At 57.8% G+C, this 17,263-nt stretch overlaps 1 protein-coding gene across 12 annotated transcripts in view; it reads left to right on the top strand.

The window, feature by feature from the left end:
* Positions 1-17,263, top strand: part of CAMTA1 (calmodulin binding transcription activator 1) — an 843,552-nt gene that overhangs the window by 737,391 nt on the left and 88,898 nt on the right. For all 12 annotated transcript variants that reach the window (XM_078073844.1, XM_036064530.2, XM_036064529.2 and 9 more), the window contains one exon: positions 3,468-3,621. In XM_078073844.1, coding sequence (XP_077929970.1) covers positions 3,468-3,621 — 154 coding nt within the window. The remainder of the gene's footprint in view (positions 1-3,467; positions 3,622-17,263) is intronic.

Genomic DNA, 17,263 nt, shown 5'->3' with positions numbered 1-17,263 from the left:
CAGGAGTCCCGTCGCCCAGGGAGGAGCCTCTGGACAGGATGTCGTGTGCCCCCCGACCTGTGAGACCGGACCTGGGTGGTAAACCCCAGGAAACATGCAAGCGGCCCGGGGAAGACAAAGGCAAGCTGGCTGCACAACCATCCGGAATCCAGAGTCCTGGCGGGTCTGCTGGGGTGCGTCCTGGGCCGGGTCCCCCCCGGAGCTGGGCACAGGCGAGCACCTCTCCAGCCCCTGAGCAGCCCTCAGCCAGGACCCGACACCCTTATGAACGCTCCACGAAGCTGATGCAGTGGGACTCTCTGGCTATTATATTTTTCCACCAAAAACACCCAATAAAATACACAGCTAATGAATAAAATCATCGTGTTGCCAAGAAGCGATGTGTGCCCCAAATTTCCAAAAATACTTCAATCACTCTGTGTCTTAAAACCAGCCCCAGCCAGGAAGTCATCACTTAAAATTCAGCTCGGGCGTTTCAGACGCAGGATCCCCAGGCCCTAGGATGAAATCTGTGCTGAGGACACAGACCATGATGCTGCCTGCTCCTGCAGCCCCTAACCCCAAGCCCAGACTCCTTGAACCTTCCGGGGCTGGCACCTTCCCCCCAAGCGTATCAAGGCCACCGAGCAGCCCAGGCCCAGAGCAAAGCTTCCATGCTGGGCATATTCCCCGATTCAACAGGAACAGTGGTAGATCTAGAATCCCTAAAAAAGTAGTTACAGATGTGGGGCGCACAGGCCACTGGCTCTGTGAACCCCTGAAATGCAGTGTTGATGTGCCTTGGGTAGTTTCTGAAGCTAGACTTGGAATATCCACAGCCCTCATCCAATTCTCAAAGAGGCCTTAGAGACAGACAAGGGTAAGGACCAGCCTTGCCTCTTAGCCTCCTAGGAGTCGGAAAGACCGCTCTGCCCTCTGTAGACCCAGAAACCTGAAGCCACATGTCGGCAGAACACAGGCCTGGGAAGCCTAAGGATGGGGAGTCCTGAGACAGCCCAATTCAATTCTACAAACACGAAATTGAGCACCGATCATTGCCAGGCACTGTCCCTGTGGTGGAGGAGGTCAAGGAGGCGGAGGCCCACAGACTGTGAAGACACAAACCTCCATCCTGCTATGGTGGATGTACGGAGGGCAGGGTATCAGGGAAGACTTCCTGGAGGAGGAGGCGATCCTTGTGCCTGTCCTCAGAGACTAGATGGAAGCTGGTTATACAGAAATGCAGCTAGGCCCTGAAGAAGGGACAGAGCTTCCTGAAACTTTGGGTGCACGGTGAACGTGGCCCTGTGCTCCCCAAGCTCCTGCCTGCCCTCCCACCGCCTTGACCCCCGACAGCCTCCCCAAGCACCCAGGCTGAGCTTGGTGGGGCAGGAAACTGCAACCCTTTTATCTCCCAGGCGGCTGACATCCTGGCTCCTTCCCGCAGGGCCGGGCTCCTGCTCGGGGCTGGGATCAGAGGAAGCCCCCAGGGAGGGCCTGGGGAGCCTGCAGCCCTTTGATCCGTCCTCTGTTGTCTTGCTCAGTGGCTGGTGCTGCCACCTGGCCAGGCACAGGCTCAGGAAGGAGCCCCCAGCCCAGACGCAACCCTGGGGAGGCCAGTGTGTCTGTAGGAAGAACTCAGAGCAGGGCCTTGGGTGTATCAACCCGTTTCTCCTTGGCTCCCCCATCCGTGCGATGAGCAGAACATGTCTACCCAACCCACCTACTCCTTGGGCATATTGCAAAGATAAAGTGAAATGTGAGGTGGGAAAGCACTTAGGCCAAGCAAAAAGAGGGCACCAGATGTCTTGGCAGGCCCTGAATTTGGAGTCCGAACCTTGGCTTCCAGCCCAGGCTCTGTCCCCCGCCATCCAGCTTTACCACAGTCCGCTGGTTGTAGACGGAGGGCGCTCTGCCCGGCCCAGCCCGCCTCCCTGGCTAGCCCGGGCACCACATACGATAATGGCTGGAAAGTGCTCTGAGAAGAATAAAGTACCATGCAGATGTCAGGGATTATCAGTATTATTAAGGAGCATGATTACCGCAATCCAGAAAAGCTGCCATTAACGAGAAGGCTCCTGTTCGTGTTGATTTAATTTCCTGGTTAACTGAGCGTTGGCAAGAAAAAAAAAAACTGTGTTTCAACCCTTATTGAAAATCTTTTTAAATTATGCCAGTCTACTTTCTTGCACTGGTCATGGTGTAGTGTTGGGTCTTTATTTATGAACGCATTGATTGATTCACATAGTCATTTATTACTCTTGCTCTGACCGTATCCCAAAAGGCAACTGTAGGCCCAGCCTCCTCCGAGCCGGCGGTCCTCGCGCCCTCCCAGGACTTGCCGGGGGTATCACTAAGAAAAAGCAGAGAACACAGGTCTGGGGAAAAGCCTGGGGTGGAACCTTCTAACGGGCTGTATCCCCAGCTCCCTGGGGCATGTTAATATATTGCCACAGGTTTCCTTATGGTTTAAGCAATGCTTTCTGATTGGGGTAGAAGGTGTTTCTGGATTTACCCAGATACACTCTAAAGTGTTACGAATGGGGTGTTGGGGTTTTTTTTGTTCTTTTTTTTTTTTTAACAAACTTGTCAGGCCTGATGTGGCCAAGTAAATGGCCTTGCATTCTGGAGGGCCACAGAAAGCCATGGAAGGCCGAGGGTCTTTGCAGGGAAGCTGCTGTCCCACCAGATACCCTCGGTAGGTCGCTGCCAGCGCTGGTGGCTGGGCAGAAAGGCTCGGAGGGCGTTTTGAATTGATTCTCATGGGAAGCGGCTGACCCATTTCCATAGAACCATCTGGGGACAAAATGAAGTCTTCACACAGAGAGTTCTTTCTGTTCTAAAGGCTTCCCAGGACGAGCGTCCAGAGGCTCTGAGCCACAGCTGCGTCCTGGGTGTTGCTCAGAAGTGACACGCTAATGGGGCTGTTTGTCCCGGGAGAAGCCCGTGGGCTGAAGGGCAGAGGGGCATCCGGCCCTTAGAAGTGGGGTGCCTTACACTCCGGGAACTCCGTTTCCCCCAGGGAGGCAGGGGGTGATGATGCCTGTGTGGGGGACGCCCCGCGAGCAGTGATGAGGAACTGCACGGAGCAGGGGCCAGAGCTCCTGGGCAGCTGTTGGCATAAAGTCCCAGATGTCGGACTAGCGATATGTCGGGCCTCATGTGTGGTCCTTAGTTACACACAAATCAGCCCATGTGGTTCTCAGTTGGGGGTGAACTTTGTCCCTCAGGGGACAATGGGTAATGGCTGGAGACACTTCTAGTTGTCACAGCTGGGAAAGGGGCAGAGTTTACTAGCATCCCGTGGGCAGAAGCCAGTGCCCAGAGCAGCCCCACACCAGAGAATGATCTGGTTCCAGATGTCAGCAGTGCCAGGGTTGAGAAAGCCTGGTGTAGGGACGCTCAGCCTGTCTGCACCTGCTGGGGGGGTCCCCTTGGATGGGCTCCATGCCTCCCTCATGCTGCCAGTCTCTGTACTCTCCCTGCAGAACCCCGACATCGTCCTGGTGCACTATCTGAACGTCCCGGCCATCGAGGACTGCGGTAAGCCATGCGGCCCCATCCTCTGCTCCATCAACACCGACAAGAAGGAGTGGGCAAAATGGACGAAAGAGGAGCTCATCGGGCAGCTGAAACCCATGTGTGAGTAGCCCTGGCCCACCTGGCCCAGGGTCCCACGCTGGAGGCCAGGCCAGCACCGTGTGGGCGGGTCAGAGGTCCTCTGTGGCCATCCAGCTTGGATGACAGTGACCATAGCTTTTCTAAGGGTCACCCCCACCCTACTCTCACTTGATCCTCTGAGCCCCCTATACGGTAACCAGAGCACAGAACATCAGGAACTGCGGGCCCATGTTGCAGATGACAGCAGTGAGGATCAGAGGCACCAGGCCATGTCAGTGAGGAGCGGAGCTGAAAGAGCCCGGCGCTGCCGTCGCGTGGGCCGCAGACGGGAGAGCAGCCGAGGTCCGGGGACAGTGAGGCCTGGAGACAGAGGAGGGGCTGGCCAGAGCTGGCCCACCTCCAGCCCCCAGCCCATCTGCTCCTGGACGGGGGGCTGGCTCCGGCTCTGGCTCCCAGACTGGGTGGCATGCAGATGACCAGAATTAGCTGGATTTCATTTTGCCGGCAAAGTGATGTTCTCTGAAGCATCTGTCAGGTGCAGATCACTGAATGCAGGACGCCGAGTGAGTCTGGAGAGCTGGGCATGGCTGGTGCCTCGCTTCCACGGGCAGCCGCTGGGGGCTCTCGGTGGTCTCTCCTGCTGCCTGACTCCGAAGGAACAGACGCAGGTCTGCCAGACCCGAGAAGACCCATCCAGTGCACAGAGGCCAGGGTTCCAGAACATCGATCTCTGAGGCTCAGTGCAAAGACATGTCATCAAACAGAACCTCAGAGAAGGGGTCCCCAGGTCCCTCAGAGCCCGTGCCATCCTTGGAAGCGGGGCTGTAGGGAAGAAGCTGATGGACACCATATACAGAGAGCAGCTGAAATGTCCTTTCCTGGGGGGCCATAAGTGTCCTGTCACTGGGAGTATCCAAGCTGAGGCCTGTTGGCACCCACAGTGACCAGCTCATCCTGAGAGTCCCTTAGTGCTCAGATTGGGGGATTACCCCCCATTCCCAAGGTTGGGGGTTTAGGGACAGGAAGGAAAAAGGGGTCTGGGTGGGAAGGGAGACCCCTAATAGGCCAATGGCCCAGCCGCCCCAGGGCTGGGCCCTGAGACTGAGCCATCCTCCTGAGCCAGGTCCTGGTGGGGAGGTCCAGTGATCTTGGCCTCGCTGCTCCTGCTGCCAGGAATCTGGGGGCCTTTCAGGCTCAGGCTGTGTCCCGTGGAATCCTTCTTAACTGCAGGTGTGACACGCCCATCTTGTTTAAACCCCCCGGTGTCCCCCGGGTGGCTCAGTCTCCCCTGTCCTCATCTGCTTACCCCACCTCATCCCTCTGCCCTCTTCTGCAGGCCCTGCCCCACTACGGGCTTCCCGCTGCCCCACCCCCCCAAGCACGCCCAGCTTCCCAGGACCTGCAGGGCGACATCAGACCAAAGTTAGCTGACCATGTTTCACCAGTGGGGCCCCTCTAGCCTCTTCAGTACTCTGCAGAGCACCCAGAAACTTGGAAGACATTGCAGCTAATCCCCAGGAAGCTTTCCTGTTCTCCGCCATTCCTTAGAGCCCTGTACAGTGCTGGGCACATGCACATTGGTGGGATGGTTGAGTGGAAAGTGTCTGCACCCAGCTTTGGTCCACTCCCCACGGGGGCCTGAGCAATGGACAAAGACCCCCAGTGTCCAGGCCCTGGGAGCCAGGGCTGCTCGGTGGTCCCCTCCAACGCCAGGCTAGGGGTCTGGGGAGCCAGGGCAACGGCACCACGGTTCCTGGTCTCAGACTGGCCTGCCCACCCCTTCCAGCTCAGTACCGAGGTGGGGCCTAAATTACTTGACGTTAGGTTTCCTCCCCCAGGGTCTGTTCACGCGTCCTCCTCGGCAGAGCCTTGGCGGGGCCTGAGCGATGGCTCTGGTAACAGTGGGTGCCAACACCACCTGGGCAGGGCAGGGCAGCCCGAGCCGGGGAAAACAGGAGGTGGGCACATCCTGGGTCTGTGACGGCTTCACTGTGTGACCTCAGGCCAGTCGCTCATGCTCTGCACCCCAGTCCCCTTCTATAAGGTGAAAGAAAGAATCCAGAGTCTTTGCACCAAGATCCATAGGACCCAGCCAGATCCTCTGGAGGCCTCTGCAGACCCAGGTCCAATGCGCTGGGGCCACGATTTCACCCCATTTCCAAGGAAGTTCTGGAGACCGTGTTAGCCAGAGGTTAGCCCAAAGGCAAAGATGCCTTTCACGGTGGCCTCCATGGTCAGAGCCTCGGGCCTGGGTCCTCCCAGATACCGCTTAAGCGCACACAGAGGGCCCTTCTCCTGGAAGCCACCCATGGCCACTGTCTTCATTCTCGTATTCTATCTGCTCCCTTTTTCTCTCCTTGCCTCTACCTCCCCACAATACACCCCCCCCCATGCAGGAGCCTCCTCATGTCAGACAGGAATGCCACCTCCCTAGGGGCAGGGGGATTAAGCTCCATGAACCCTAGGGGGTGCCATCCAGACCTGAGTCAGCCTCTGATGCTTAACTGGAGGAAACCGTGAATGCCTGCTCAGAAGTCTGCAGTGCATCGAGAAAATTATGTAAATCTACAACAAACTCCCCCAAATCTAATAACGCTTGGCGCGCTGGTGTGTCTGGGGGTGGGGAGCGAGTGTGCACATGTGTGCATGGCTCTGGTTAGAGACGTGCAGCCTGGAAGTCAGGCTCCAGCGGAAGCTCTCCAGGCGATGAGTCTTGGAACACACACAGGGCACCAGCTAACGGGGCTCCGGAAAGCAGAGGTGCACGGGGGCCAAGAAGCCATCAGATCTGGTTCCAAAATCAGGCGTGCCACCCAGCGCTGGAGCCAAACACATTAGCTTCATCACATTTTCACATAAATCACATTCCTTCAAAGACTTCACAGTTTGAGTTCCTGATGTTTCCAAATTTCTCTGCCCCACAGCAGAGCTGTCAGTGGTTCAGTCGAAATGTTGTGCTTGTTGGTGGTGAAGGGAAACTCAGACCCGCAGCCCTTGCCTCACCTGTTGCAAGACGGGGGGACTCCTTGTTCTTGAGCCTGGGGAATCTCACAAATGCTGGCTTCTAAGCCAAATGGATTCTGAGAACCCTACCGTGATGCTCGCAATTGTGCCGTTTGGTCTCACGGGGGCTTCCCTTCAATCTGCCATCTGAGGGAGGCCTTTACAGAATTTAAAAAAAAAAAAAAAAAATGAAGACGGCGGAAAAATTAAGATATCTGGTTGGAATTCCCGATGTGTTTCCAAAGATGCTTCCTATCTTTTGCAATCCCTTCCGTGGCAGTTAGAATATGGGTGCTGCTGTGACAAAGACCAAAAGAACAGTGGCTTTAATAAAAAGAGAAGGATATTTCATGCTCACATAGTAGTTCAAGGTTGACATGGCAGCCCCAGAGTGTCGGGGATCAGCCACCTGGGCTCCTTGGGCTGATTGCTCTACCATCCCTAGGACACTGCTCTCTTTTTTGTGGTCCAAAATGGCTGCTCTAGCTCCTGCCGGTGGGAAGCAGGGAAGACAAAGCGGAGGGCAAGCTTCTTCCTTTCAAGAACAGGGCCCAGAGGTTGTACACAATACTTCCACTCCTATGTCGTAGGGCAGAATTTGGTCATATGGTTACCCTTGATTGCAAAGGAGTCTGGGAAGTGTAGTCTCATGCTAAGCCCTACCACCCTAACTTACTTTGGGGAATAGGGTTCCATGTGTGAGTCATTCAGAGCCAAGTGGAGCTGAGCTCAGCCTGGGGTGTCCCTGTGGGGCCTCAACTGAGAATCACTTGTCTTAGGTCAGAGTCTGAGCATGATTGTCTCAGGCCCGATCTGAGGGTTGGAGTTTATAGAATTCAAGTGAATGTGATCTACAGCTCAGTATGTCTCATCCTGGAACTTCTGGGGTCTGTTCCCGTGCAGCCGGTCTGAGAGCACCAGCTTTGGACCAGCAAAGTGCCATAGTGTGAGCAAGGGACCGGGCAGGTGGGGTTCTGTCATCCCGGGTCAATTTGAGTGGAGAAGAATGCCAGGGAGCTCTGCGCCACAGTCCTGGTGGTGGGAAACATGCTCAGTGATCCTTGGCTGCCCAGAACCACAGTGGCTCTGAACCGCCGTGCCCCGGACCTTCCACTCTTGGCTCTACTTGAGCCTGCAGGAAGTCAGATGGGGCCCTTGGAGGGATCCCCTCCTCTAAGCATCCGTGGCTTTCTGCCTGGCCCCATTCCTTGGCAGCCTGGGAGGGGACAGGCATGCCAGCCACTTCCCAGCTAGCAGTAGAAGAGGTGATGCCATCCAGAGTGAGGGATGAGGGCATGAATTTTAAGCTGTGTTCACAGCCCTTCCCGGAAAGGGATCGTGCCCCAGCTGTCCCGCCCAGGGGCTCCCCTTGGAGCACGCTGGCTGACCAGGTGGTCCTGCATCGCTGAGCAAGGCCGGGCCTTCCTGCTGACCTCCGTGGCCCCAGAGATCATCTGGCGGTTCCACCGGCTCCCTCTGGGCTTGGCTCTGCTCGGACTGCCTTCCCAGGGTCCCGAGACCTGTGGGTGGGAAAACAGGAGGGCTGGCTGGGGAGCCTGCTTAGCCCCACGCAGGGAACCCCACATTGCTGGAAGTAGCTGACGTGGCAGAGAGGCTGGAGGGGAGTGGGCTCATCAGCAGGCACCATGTGTCCCAGGAGCTCCTCAGCCACCCCCACTTGAGGCCAACGGAACCCTCAGTGACCAGAGCCCCCACCCCTTTCTCGCCGTCTGAACTGCCCAGCCCCTGCAGTACCCAAGGCTTGCTAGTATGGTCAATGCATCTGTTGTTTTCTCATAATTTTCCAGACAAAGACCAAAGATCCAGTAAGAGGGGCTGTGTTTATTTGTTTTGCTTTTTTGCTTAGATTGTAATCCTGGTGATTATAGAATATCAAGAAGTAAAATCAACAAAGGCTTTCCTTTCCGGCCCTGCGCGGAACCCCGTTCCTGGTCGATTAGCGCCACCTGGTGGCCGGTAGCCGCAGGGCGGCTCAGAGGTGTGAGCCCTCTGCAGGAGCCGGACTCTCTCCCTGGCCGGGGTCCGCAGCAGCGGGGGGATGTGGGGCACTGGGCCACCCCTGCCTGTGGACCTGGGGTCTGGGATGTGGTGAGAGGCCATCAGGGGCCTGCTCTGGGATTCTGGAGCCCTGGGCTCGGGCTGGAGCTGGAACAAGCAGAAGGGGGCCCCAGAGAGAGGCCCATCTGCTACCTTTCCTCTCCGACTCAGTCTGTCCTGATCAGACATCAGCCGGCTGTGCAAGACCAAGGGGCTGCAGCGCCAGCCTGACAAGGAAGGCATCTCCCAAGTCTTGGCCAGAGTCTGTGGGTGGTAAGAGGCAGTTAGCAAAGCAAGTCCCAAAGGCACTGCCCCCATGTAGTTGCAGGCAGGGGCACTAAGATGGGGGGCTGGGGTACAGCCAGGAAGGGGAATCTGTTGTAAGAAAGGGTTGGAGGGTTCCTTTCTGGTGAGAAATGTTCACTTGGAAGCACTTTCCAGTGTCCCCCTCTGAAGTCACACCCAGGATAGGAGCCAGGGACCAGGAGTCAGGAGCGAGCGCGGGCATGGCCAGGCTGCCCACCCCTGGGGCTCAGGGGACCCAGAGCAGCTGTGCTGCCCCACCCAGAGCTCCGAGGCCCACAAAGCCTGGTGGAGATGTTGGCTCCGTGCCGGGAGCTGCGGTCCACAGTGAAACGGCCTGGGCAGATCGATCAAAGGCAGGCTCCTAGCCCACCGCAAGCCCTGTCGTGGAGATCAGGGTCAGCACCCTTCTGAGGCCACAGGCCTCTTTGAGCGTCAGATGGTTCTCCGAGCCACGTGGGAGGGAAACAGGCACGGCAGGCAGAGCTGATCTCAAACACGCACCAAGAATCGTGTGTGTAATCGGCCCCGTGAAGTCTCCCCATAGACTTTGGGTTAAGATATGCTCCCCTAGAAGTTTCCTTGGGTTAAAAGTTTCACGTTAGAGCCAGGCACATAATGGGGTCTTGTAGACATTATTGACTCGAACTCATGAGAAACACTGTGTGCCAGGAAGAGGAGCACATCTGTGTCCCCACGGCAGGCCCAGAGCCTGGGACGGCAGCTCTGCCCCTAAGAGCAGAGGCACTCATCAGTGGCTGGAACCCGTGAGAGCCGGAGGGTTCTGCCCTGCTCCCTGCCTGGGTCCACAGGCTGTGGCATCACTGGGGGAGGGGAAGACAGTACAGAAGGGCCCGGAGAAGATTTTCCTGCTCTGGTTTGCTTGTCCCTGTGGTTAGGAGCTCCTGGCATGGGGAGCAGACAGAGTGGGTCCCCTTATGTCCCCAGCTTCTGCCAGCACGCCTTCCTGGCACCTCCCGCCCTTGCACAGAGGAGAGCAGGCAGTGGGCATCGGGGCGAGTCGGTTTGGGCTGACTTCCTTTTCCTGCTCACAGGACCAGGCTTGCTTTGCAAATGTGCTCCCTCAGGCTAAATTGTATTTGGCTGATGTGGCCCCCAAGTAGGAAAACTGAAAGAGAAATGCTTCTTTTGATCTCCCGTCTCTCCCCGGCTGCTTGGGCGCCACGCACTCCCTGCTGTTACAGAATGCCCAGCTCTGTCTTAAGCATCCCCTAATTCGATGAGCTCTGATGGATTGCGTCCCTGGACTGCTATGGAGGACACCGCAGCCCCACCCACACCCCGTGCCTGACTGCCACCCAGAGCTGACAATATTAAAATCTCCAGATTCTCAGCTTCTCTCTGAATATCGAAGGTTCTGGTCCACACGGTTAGGAGCCAAGAGGCAGCTACCTGAGTGCCGCCTGCCTCCCAGCATGCAGGTACCACCTTCAGACCCGAGGAGGAGACATCCGATTCCAGGATCCTTACAAGCCCAGAGGCTTGAAAGAAGCAAGATGGCAACTGTCCAGAGTCCCACGTGGTCCCCTGCCCCCACTGCCAGGGGTCTGGAGGGGCTGCTCAGACAGGGGTCCTTCCTGCCGTCTCTGCCGCTGAGCGGGGCCTTGGGAGATGGTCTGCCATGAAGCCTGAACAGGGGAGAAGAAGATCCCAGAGCCCCTGTGGCCCCCCGGATGTGGGACAATGGCTGGAGCTTCTCTCCCGGCCACCTGAACTTCGGACATCGCTAGACAACCAGAGCTCCCAGCACATTCCCGCTCTTACTAGGGCACAAAGAATTCCCTGCCTCAGCAACAATGCCACTTAGCAAACTGGGAGGAGATTCTGAGAGCCTCCATCTGACCGACTCCACAATGTCGCATCCTGGGCCCACTTAGCAGGGAAACACCCAGCTTTGTATGTCACTGGGACCCTAGGAGCTGGCCTGGGAGGCCAGGCACCCGGCGCGGGGAACCTGTCCCTATACGGCTCCCGATTGTGTGGGTCCCCTCGCCCCCCAGGTCCCAGGCCCCTCTCACCTGCCAGACATGTTCTGTTCTCAGGCCCTCGGCCTTTCTCCGTGGCATGTGTACCGTTGGAACAAGGTGGGCCCCCCGCCCAGAAGATGATGCCCCACATCCCCAGACTTCCAGAACCAGGAACTACAAGCTCACTGGGGACCCCGCACTTGGCGTTCCTGCGCACGCACACCATCCTGTCCCCACGCAGCCTCTGCCCTCCTCAAAATGAGATTTCTGGAAATGTTGTCCTCAGGACCCATAGGAGAACAGAGTTGAGGGTGCGATGGGGAGACGGAATAGCATGTGGGTGTCTGGATCTGGGAAGTCAAATCTAATGAAAATTTTATCCAGCTGAACCCAGAAATCAGAAGCAGGGCCTTTATTCCTGTCAACAAGAACACAGTCAAGATGAAACTAGTGGTTGCCGGTTCCCATTGACCTTGTTGCCATGGAGACAGCCTTAGTGTCAACAACTCGCAGGATCCAGCAGGGCTCATTCACGCAGGAGGCACGTGGCAGGCCCCCTCCCACCTGCCTCCATCACGTGCTTCCCAGGTAGGGTGCCCACAGGTCCAGGGCTGCCCGGGAGCGGCCCAGTTCATACCATGGTGCCCCCAGATGATCCCAGTGCCCCCGTCAGTCTCCCAAGGTGACCTGTCTGGACAGCAGGTCACATGGCCACCTTATTTATAGGTCGTGACTGAGGGATGAGGACCTGGGCAGGAGTCCTGGATGAGTCCAGGCTGATGGGGAAGGAGGAAGGGACTGCCCCCCCCCACAGGCCTCGTGTTCTGTGGGGGGGAGGGAAGGTGATTATCTTTGTCACCAACATTACATGTGTCACCTGCTTGCCACAGCTCGGAGAAATCTCTTCCGTGCAGAGAAAGCCAAATGTCGGTTCCAGCGGGCACTGCCTGTGTGGTTACTGCAGTGACCCAAGCTCCAGCCAGCATGCCCTGTCACACCTCTAGAAGTTTCTGCCCTGCAGAGCAAAGAGGGACAGGCGGCTAGTTCTCACCAGCCTTCCGGAGCCGCCGTCGGGCAAGGGGGGAGCTCTCGGAGCTCTCCTTTCTGACTCTGTCCAGCTCCTCTCCAAACTGTTCCAGGAACGATGTTTCAGAACAGAAAGGGTGTCTAGCTCCAGGTCCTGGGCCCTGGCCTGCCTCAGAGCTCCTATGGACACCATCGAATCAGAATCCTGGGGGTGGGCCCCACTAGCTGTCTGTAAAGTCCCTTGGGAAACATGCAGTCAGGTGAAGCACCCATTTTACACGTGAGCAAACTGAGGCCAAGAGAAATCAAAGACCCTCCCGAGATCACATGTGTGTGAGGAGAAGAGCTGCAGAGGCTCACCCCTGACCTCAGGCCAGCGTGTCCCCCCAGCCTGGCCCCACCTCCCCCAGCTCTTCTTCCCATACGGCTAGCTGGGACATTGAGGTGAGAAATTCGTCCTAAACTGTCCTAAGTTCCACTGCTGTTTAGGGTAGCCCTGGCGGGAATGGACATTTGTGGCTTCTGCAGGCATCCAGGAGGAGGCCACCTGTGGCCCCTGGTCTCTGACTCAGTGGGTTTCCTCCCCGCCCCACCCCCAGTGACTGGAAAGCCAGGCGAGGAAGCCCTGTCTCAGACCCAAACTCTGCTCCCACAAATCCCACCTTCTTTGAGAGGAGGCTTTCCTTGAGCTCCCTGTCTTTTGTAGAAATTTCCCCTAAACACACTCCAGTCTGCTGAGAGAACCAGGGCCAAGCAGGCCTCCGGGGACCCTGGCAGCCCAGGTGTGGACACCCGGACGAGCTCCTCACACAGGCCTTCCTCCCTCTCTTGCTGGCATCCAATCTTCCAAGAGCAGGTCCGTCGCGAGTCCTGCCCTCCACTCCCTGCCCTGGGTTGGTGGCCCTGCTTGGCTGCCCCCTGGCCCTTCTGAGGCAGCTAGCACCCTCCAGGGTCAGGATGGGCAGGGGGCTATGGGACAGCACCTGGCCCGGCCCCGGCTTCCGGGGTCCCCTGCATGGTCACCCCCCGGGAAATCAGACAGCCTGTCCCTCATAAGTGAAGTGAGTCCAGCTGTGAGTGTAGGGAGCTCTCAGCCTCCTGATGGGGTAGCTGTCCCTCCTCCACCCACTAATTCACCTTCCAGCCCTTCCTCAGTCCCTGGAGGGATGCGGGCTGGGGAGGCCCTGGCAGGCAGGTGGCTTAGTGGGAAGAGCTAGACCCTGCAGCCCATCCCACCCCCACTCACCTGCTGTGTGACCTTGGGCAAGTCATGTAACTTTCCTGCCTTGGTCCTCACGGTAAAGAAATGGGATGATAATTCTTCCTCAAAGGATTGTTGAGGGATTAGAGACATAATCTCTAGACTGGTGGGTCTCAAACTTGAGCCAGCATCGAATCCCCTGGAGGGCTTGTTAGGACCCAGATCTGAGCCCCATGGACAGAATTTCTTATTCGGTCGATCTGGGTAAGGCATGGGGATGTGCATTTCTAGCAGGATCCCAGGCAGTTATACTGCTTCTGGGACCCCAGTCTGAGAACCACTGCCCAGTGCCCTGTCCACCGTAAATGCTCCAGAGGGGACAGATAATATTTGCAATGTAGTCAACAAATAAAGAACCCAGCACAGTGCCGGGTTCTGGAACGTCCCTGATCTCAGGGCCTCTAGAATGTGCACACACACACACATGCGCACACCAAGTGTGGGGTGCAGAGGGCGGGTGACTCTCTCCTGGGGCTCCTAGGGCTCCAGCCAGTAAGCCTGGGGCGGAGGGAGGACGGGGAGCGGGAGTCTGCCTGGGCCACCACTACAGAATAGCACAGACCGGGGAATTTCGACCATGGGAATTAATCTCCGTGTGCCCACACACGCCCCGTGTCTCTTCCTCTTCTTACAAGGACACGAGTCCTATTGGATCAGGGCCCCACCCTTAGGACCTCATTTAACCTAGCACCTCCCGAAAGGCCCTATCTCCAGACACAGTCACCTTGGGGTTAGGGCTTACACCTAAGAATTTGGGGGCACACAATTCTGTCCACACAGAGGGTGACAGGGAAGTCCATCTGGGTTCAGGCCTGGCCTGCATCGCCAAAGCTCCCCCCCCCCACCCCTGCCACCGCCACGCGGCTGGCCCCGAGCAGCCATAACCCAGCCCCAGGAGACGGTGAGCCCCCCCCCGTCCCCAGCCCCCTCTCCCAGAGCCCAGTGACTCTCTTCGCGGTGGTTGGCCACCTCTTGGGTAAACTGTTCATCAGAAGATGCTCTCCAAAGCATGGCCCACATGCTGTTGTCATTGATTTCATTTTGATTATTCATATTAGTGGGATTATAGCTGCCTCGTCCCAGGGGGTAATTAGGGTAAGTGTCGCATACGGGCCAGGTCAGCGCTGGAGTGGGCTGGGAGTTCCTTCAACAGGCACCCCAGCCTCTGCTGTGGCGGCCAGTCCTCATGCAGGGCATGCTCTGGGCAGCCCAGCCAGAGCCGGGGGGGCGGGGACAGGGCAGCTGGGGGACTGCTCGGGGAGCCACGGGAGCACCTGCATACCCCAGTTTCCAGTGGAAAGTGGGGCCCTCCTGGAAACTCGTGGCCTGCACCGGCCTGTGGGGGAGCGGGCTTGGCCCACCCACCCCAGCCTTCTCCCCCCATGGTACTTGCCCCTGCCCAGCCTTCCTGGGACCACCGCCCAAGGCTGTGCCTAGGTTGCTGTGGGGACGCCCCCCCCCCCCGGGAATGGGCACAAGTTGGGCTCCTCCCATTTGAGGTAGCCCACTATGGCCTGGGAATTAGGAGCCCGGTACCCTCCACCAAGACCTAGCAAACAGAGGGGACAAACATGACCCAAGCTATTCTTCTGGGAATTTCCTTTTCTCTTTCTGTGCTTCCCCCCACACACCCCCCCACACACACCCCAAGTCATGACCTTTACATTTAATCAAGTGTATTTTTAATGCAGTGTCCCTTTTGCTGCTTTTGCAAAGGGCGGGCGTGGGGTGGGTGGGAGGGGACAGCCGGCCAGCACACGTGTTTATTAACCTTCCCTTCATAAAACACTCTTTTCCCATAGAAATCTCCTTTCCCGCTGATTCATTACGTGTCGGAAGCAGAGCATGACATGTTAAAAGCCGTCTTGATAGTATTTGATATTCAGTACTAACAACTCACCAGCTCGGAGGAGGGGGCTCCTTTCCCCGCCCCCACCCGAGGGGGAGGGACACAATCTGCATATTGAATGTGCCAAGACAGTAGGTAATTTGCATTAAGCATCCAGAAATTCTCTGCTTGCAATCTGTCACCCTTCACTGGGTTTTCATTTTATAACCTTCACAACAGAAAAGAGGAGAACAAGAGGCAGAAAGAATGCAGGCAGGGGGCCTGCTCGGCAGGGCTGGGGAGGAAGCCCGGAGTGGGCGGCAGCTGTCAGCAGAGGGGGGCTCTGGTCAGAAAGGCCGGAGGACCCCAGCAGAGGCATCTGCCACTCGAGGGATTCAACAGCCCATCCACCCCAAGACCCAGATCATCGGGCAAGGAGTGGCCGTGTGGCCAGAAGCCGGAGGTGGGCTGCCCTGTGGGGAGGCCCACTGCTCCTCTCTCCAGAGAGCCAAGTTCACACCCAGGTGGGGGTTTTCCTGAGAACGCCTTGGTCTGGCTTTGCAACGGGCATCCGCTCAGAGTCCCCCGTAGGAAGGAGCCGCAATGGTGGGCTCCCAGACTTGCAGTGACCTGCAGAATTCAGGCTTAGGACAGAGCTGTGTGTTTGCCATCCTGACAGCCCGTGAGGAACTCCTGGGGAGCTTTAAAAAAGAAAGCCTGGCACTACCCCAGGGCAGGGGCTGGGACATGCCATCTGCATGTGCAGCTGTATGGCGCAAGGGGAGGGGGTCCTCAAACCCTGCACCCCCCTCCAGCCTCTGCTTCCTTCTCTACAAAATGAGGAGCCCAGAAAAGGTCCTCAGCCAAGTGGACCCTGGCCTTCACTCCTGCCTTGACCAGGCCCCTTCTGCTGTTATCCGTCTTCCATATTGGGCTTCCAGGAGGAGGTTTATTTGAGAAAAGGTCTCCATAGCTGTAGTGAGATCTGCAAACCCCTGGCCTGGGCCTTGCCTTTCAGCTGCCGAGGACAAGGTGGGGCCCGAGCCAGCGGGAACGCAGGTGTCGTCGCAGGGCTGCCAGACCACTCCCCAAGGGATCCCAAGGTGGGAGAAGGTGGTCTGGAAACCGCCGCACCACCCCCTGCACAGGCCCATCACACGGCAGACACGACTTCCCATCCAGGCAGCTCAGCCGGCTCGGGGACAGGAGCCACTGGGCATCAACCCCCATCCCCTCCTGATGACGCATCAGAAGCCAGGACCCTCGGGGAGCAGGGCCACTGGCCTCATCGGAACCGGACCAACCCCTGGGGCAGATGCGAGGAGAAGGAAGCAGCACCCGCCGGGACTCCCAGCACATCACCAGCCACACGCGAGACGGTTTCTTTGAAAAACCACTGAAGTCCTACATAAAGGAGTTGACCAGGAACGATGGCCGATGGCCGTGGAGCTCTCTCCACGGGACTCCAAGGCAGAGCCACCAGTGGATGGCAGAGCGAGCAGCTTCCTTCCCCAAGCCCAGATCCCCCAGCGTCGGGCAGGCTGCGGGCTGAGGCCAGCATTGCGCATGCTCATCCCCATCACCACCCGTGACCGTGACCGTGACCGTCAGGACAACAGCTGTCCTTTGTTGTGAACACACAAAGTACAAGGCAGGTGGAGGGGGTTTCCTCCTGGCCGCCCTGTGAGGCGGAGACTATTCTGTTCCCATTTCACAGGTGAGGGCACCGAGACTCAGACAGGTTTAGTGACTTGCCCACATTCACACAGCAAGACCGAAACCCGGACTCGCATCCAGATATGAATCTGTCCCAGCTCCTCCCCGCTGTGTGGACCCTCTCCCTGTGCGGCTGCCTTCTGGAGCCTCACAGAGTGAGGGCAGGCCTGGGGCATGGTGACGTTCTTTCCCTGGAGGCCTGTGAGAGAAACTCCTCCAGCGGAGAAAGGACAGCGTCCTTGCATTGACAAAGCCACTGGCCTCTCCCCAGCGTGACCCTGCCCTGCTTCTCTTCCCAGACCACCTGTTCCCACTGTCCCCGTTTCACAGCAAGCTGGGTCCCTCCTAGAGCCCCGGGCCCTGGCCCCCAGCCCCAGGGCTAGGGACTCAGTGCCTCTGGAACCTGGCCCCCTAGAGCCACCAGAGAGAGCGGGGCTGGGCCGCGTGCTTGGCGTGGAGGACCATGGAACGAGTGGCGTG

Source organism: Halichoerus grypus, chromosome 5 (genome assembly GCF_964656455.1).
Source record: "Halichoerus grypus chromosome 5, mHalGry1.hap1.1, whole genome shotgun sequence".
NCBI classification, from domain to species: Eukaryota; Metazoa; Chordata; class Mammalia; order Carnivora; family Phocidae; genus Halichoerus; species Halichoerus grypus.
This window is presented reverse-complemented; position numbering and strand designations above follow the sequence as displayed.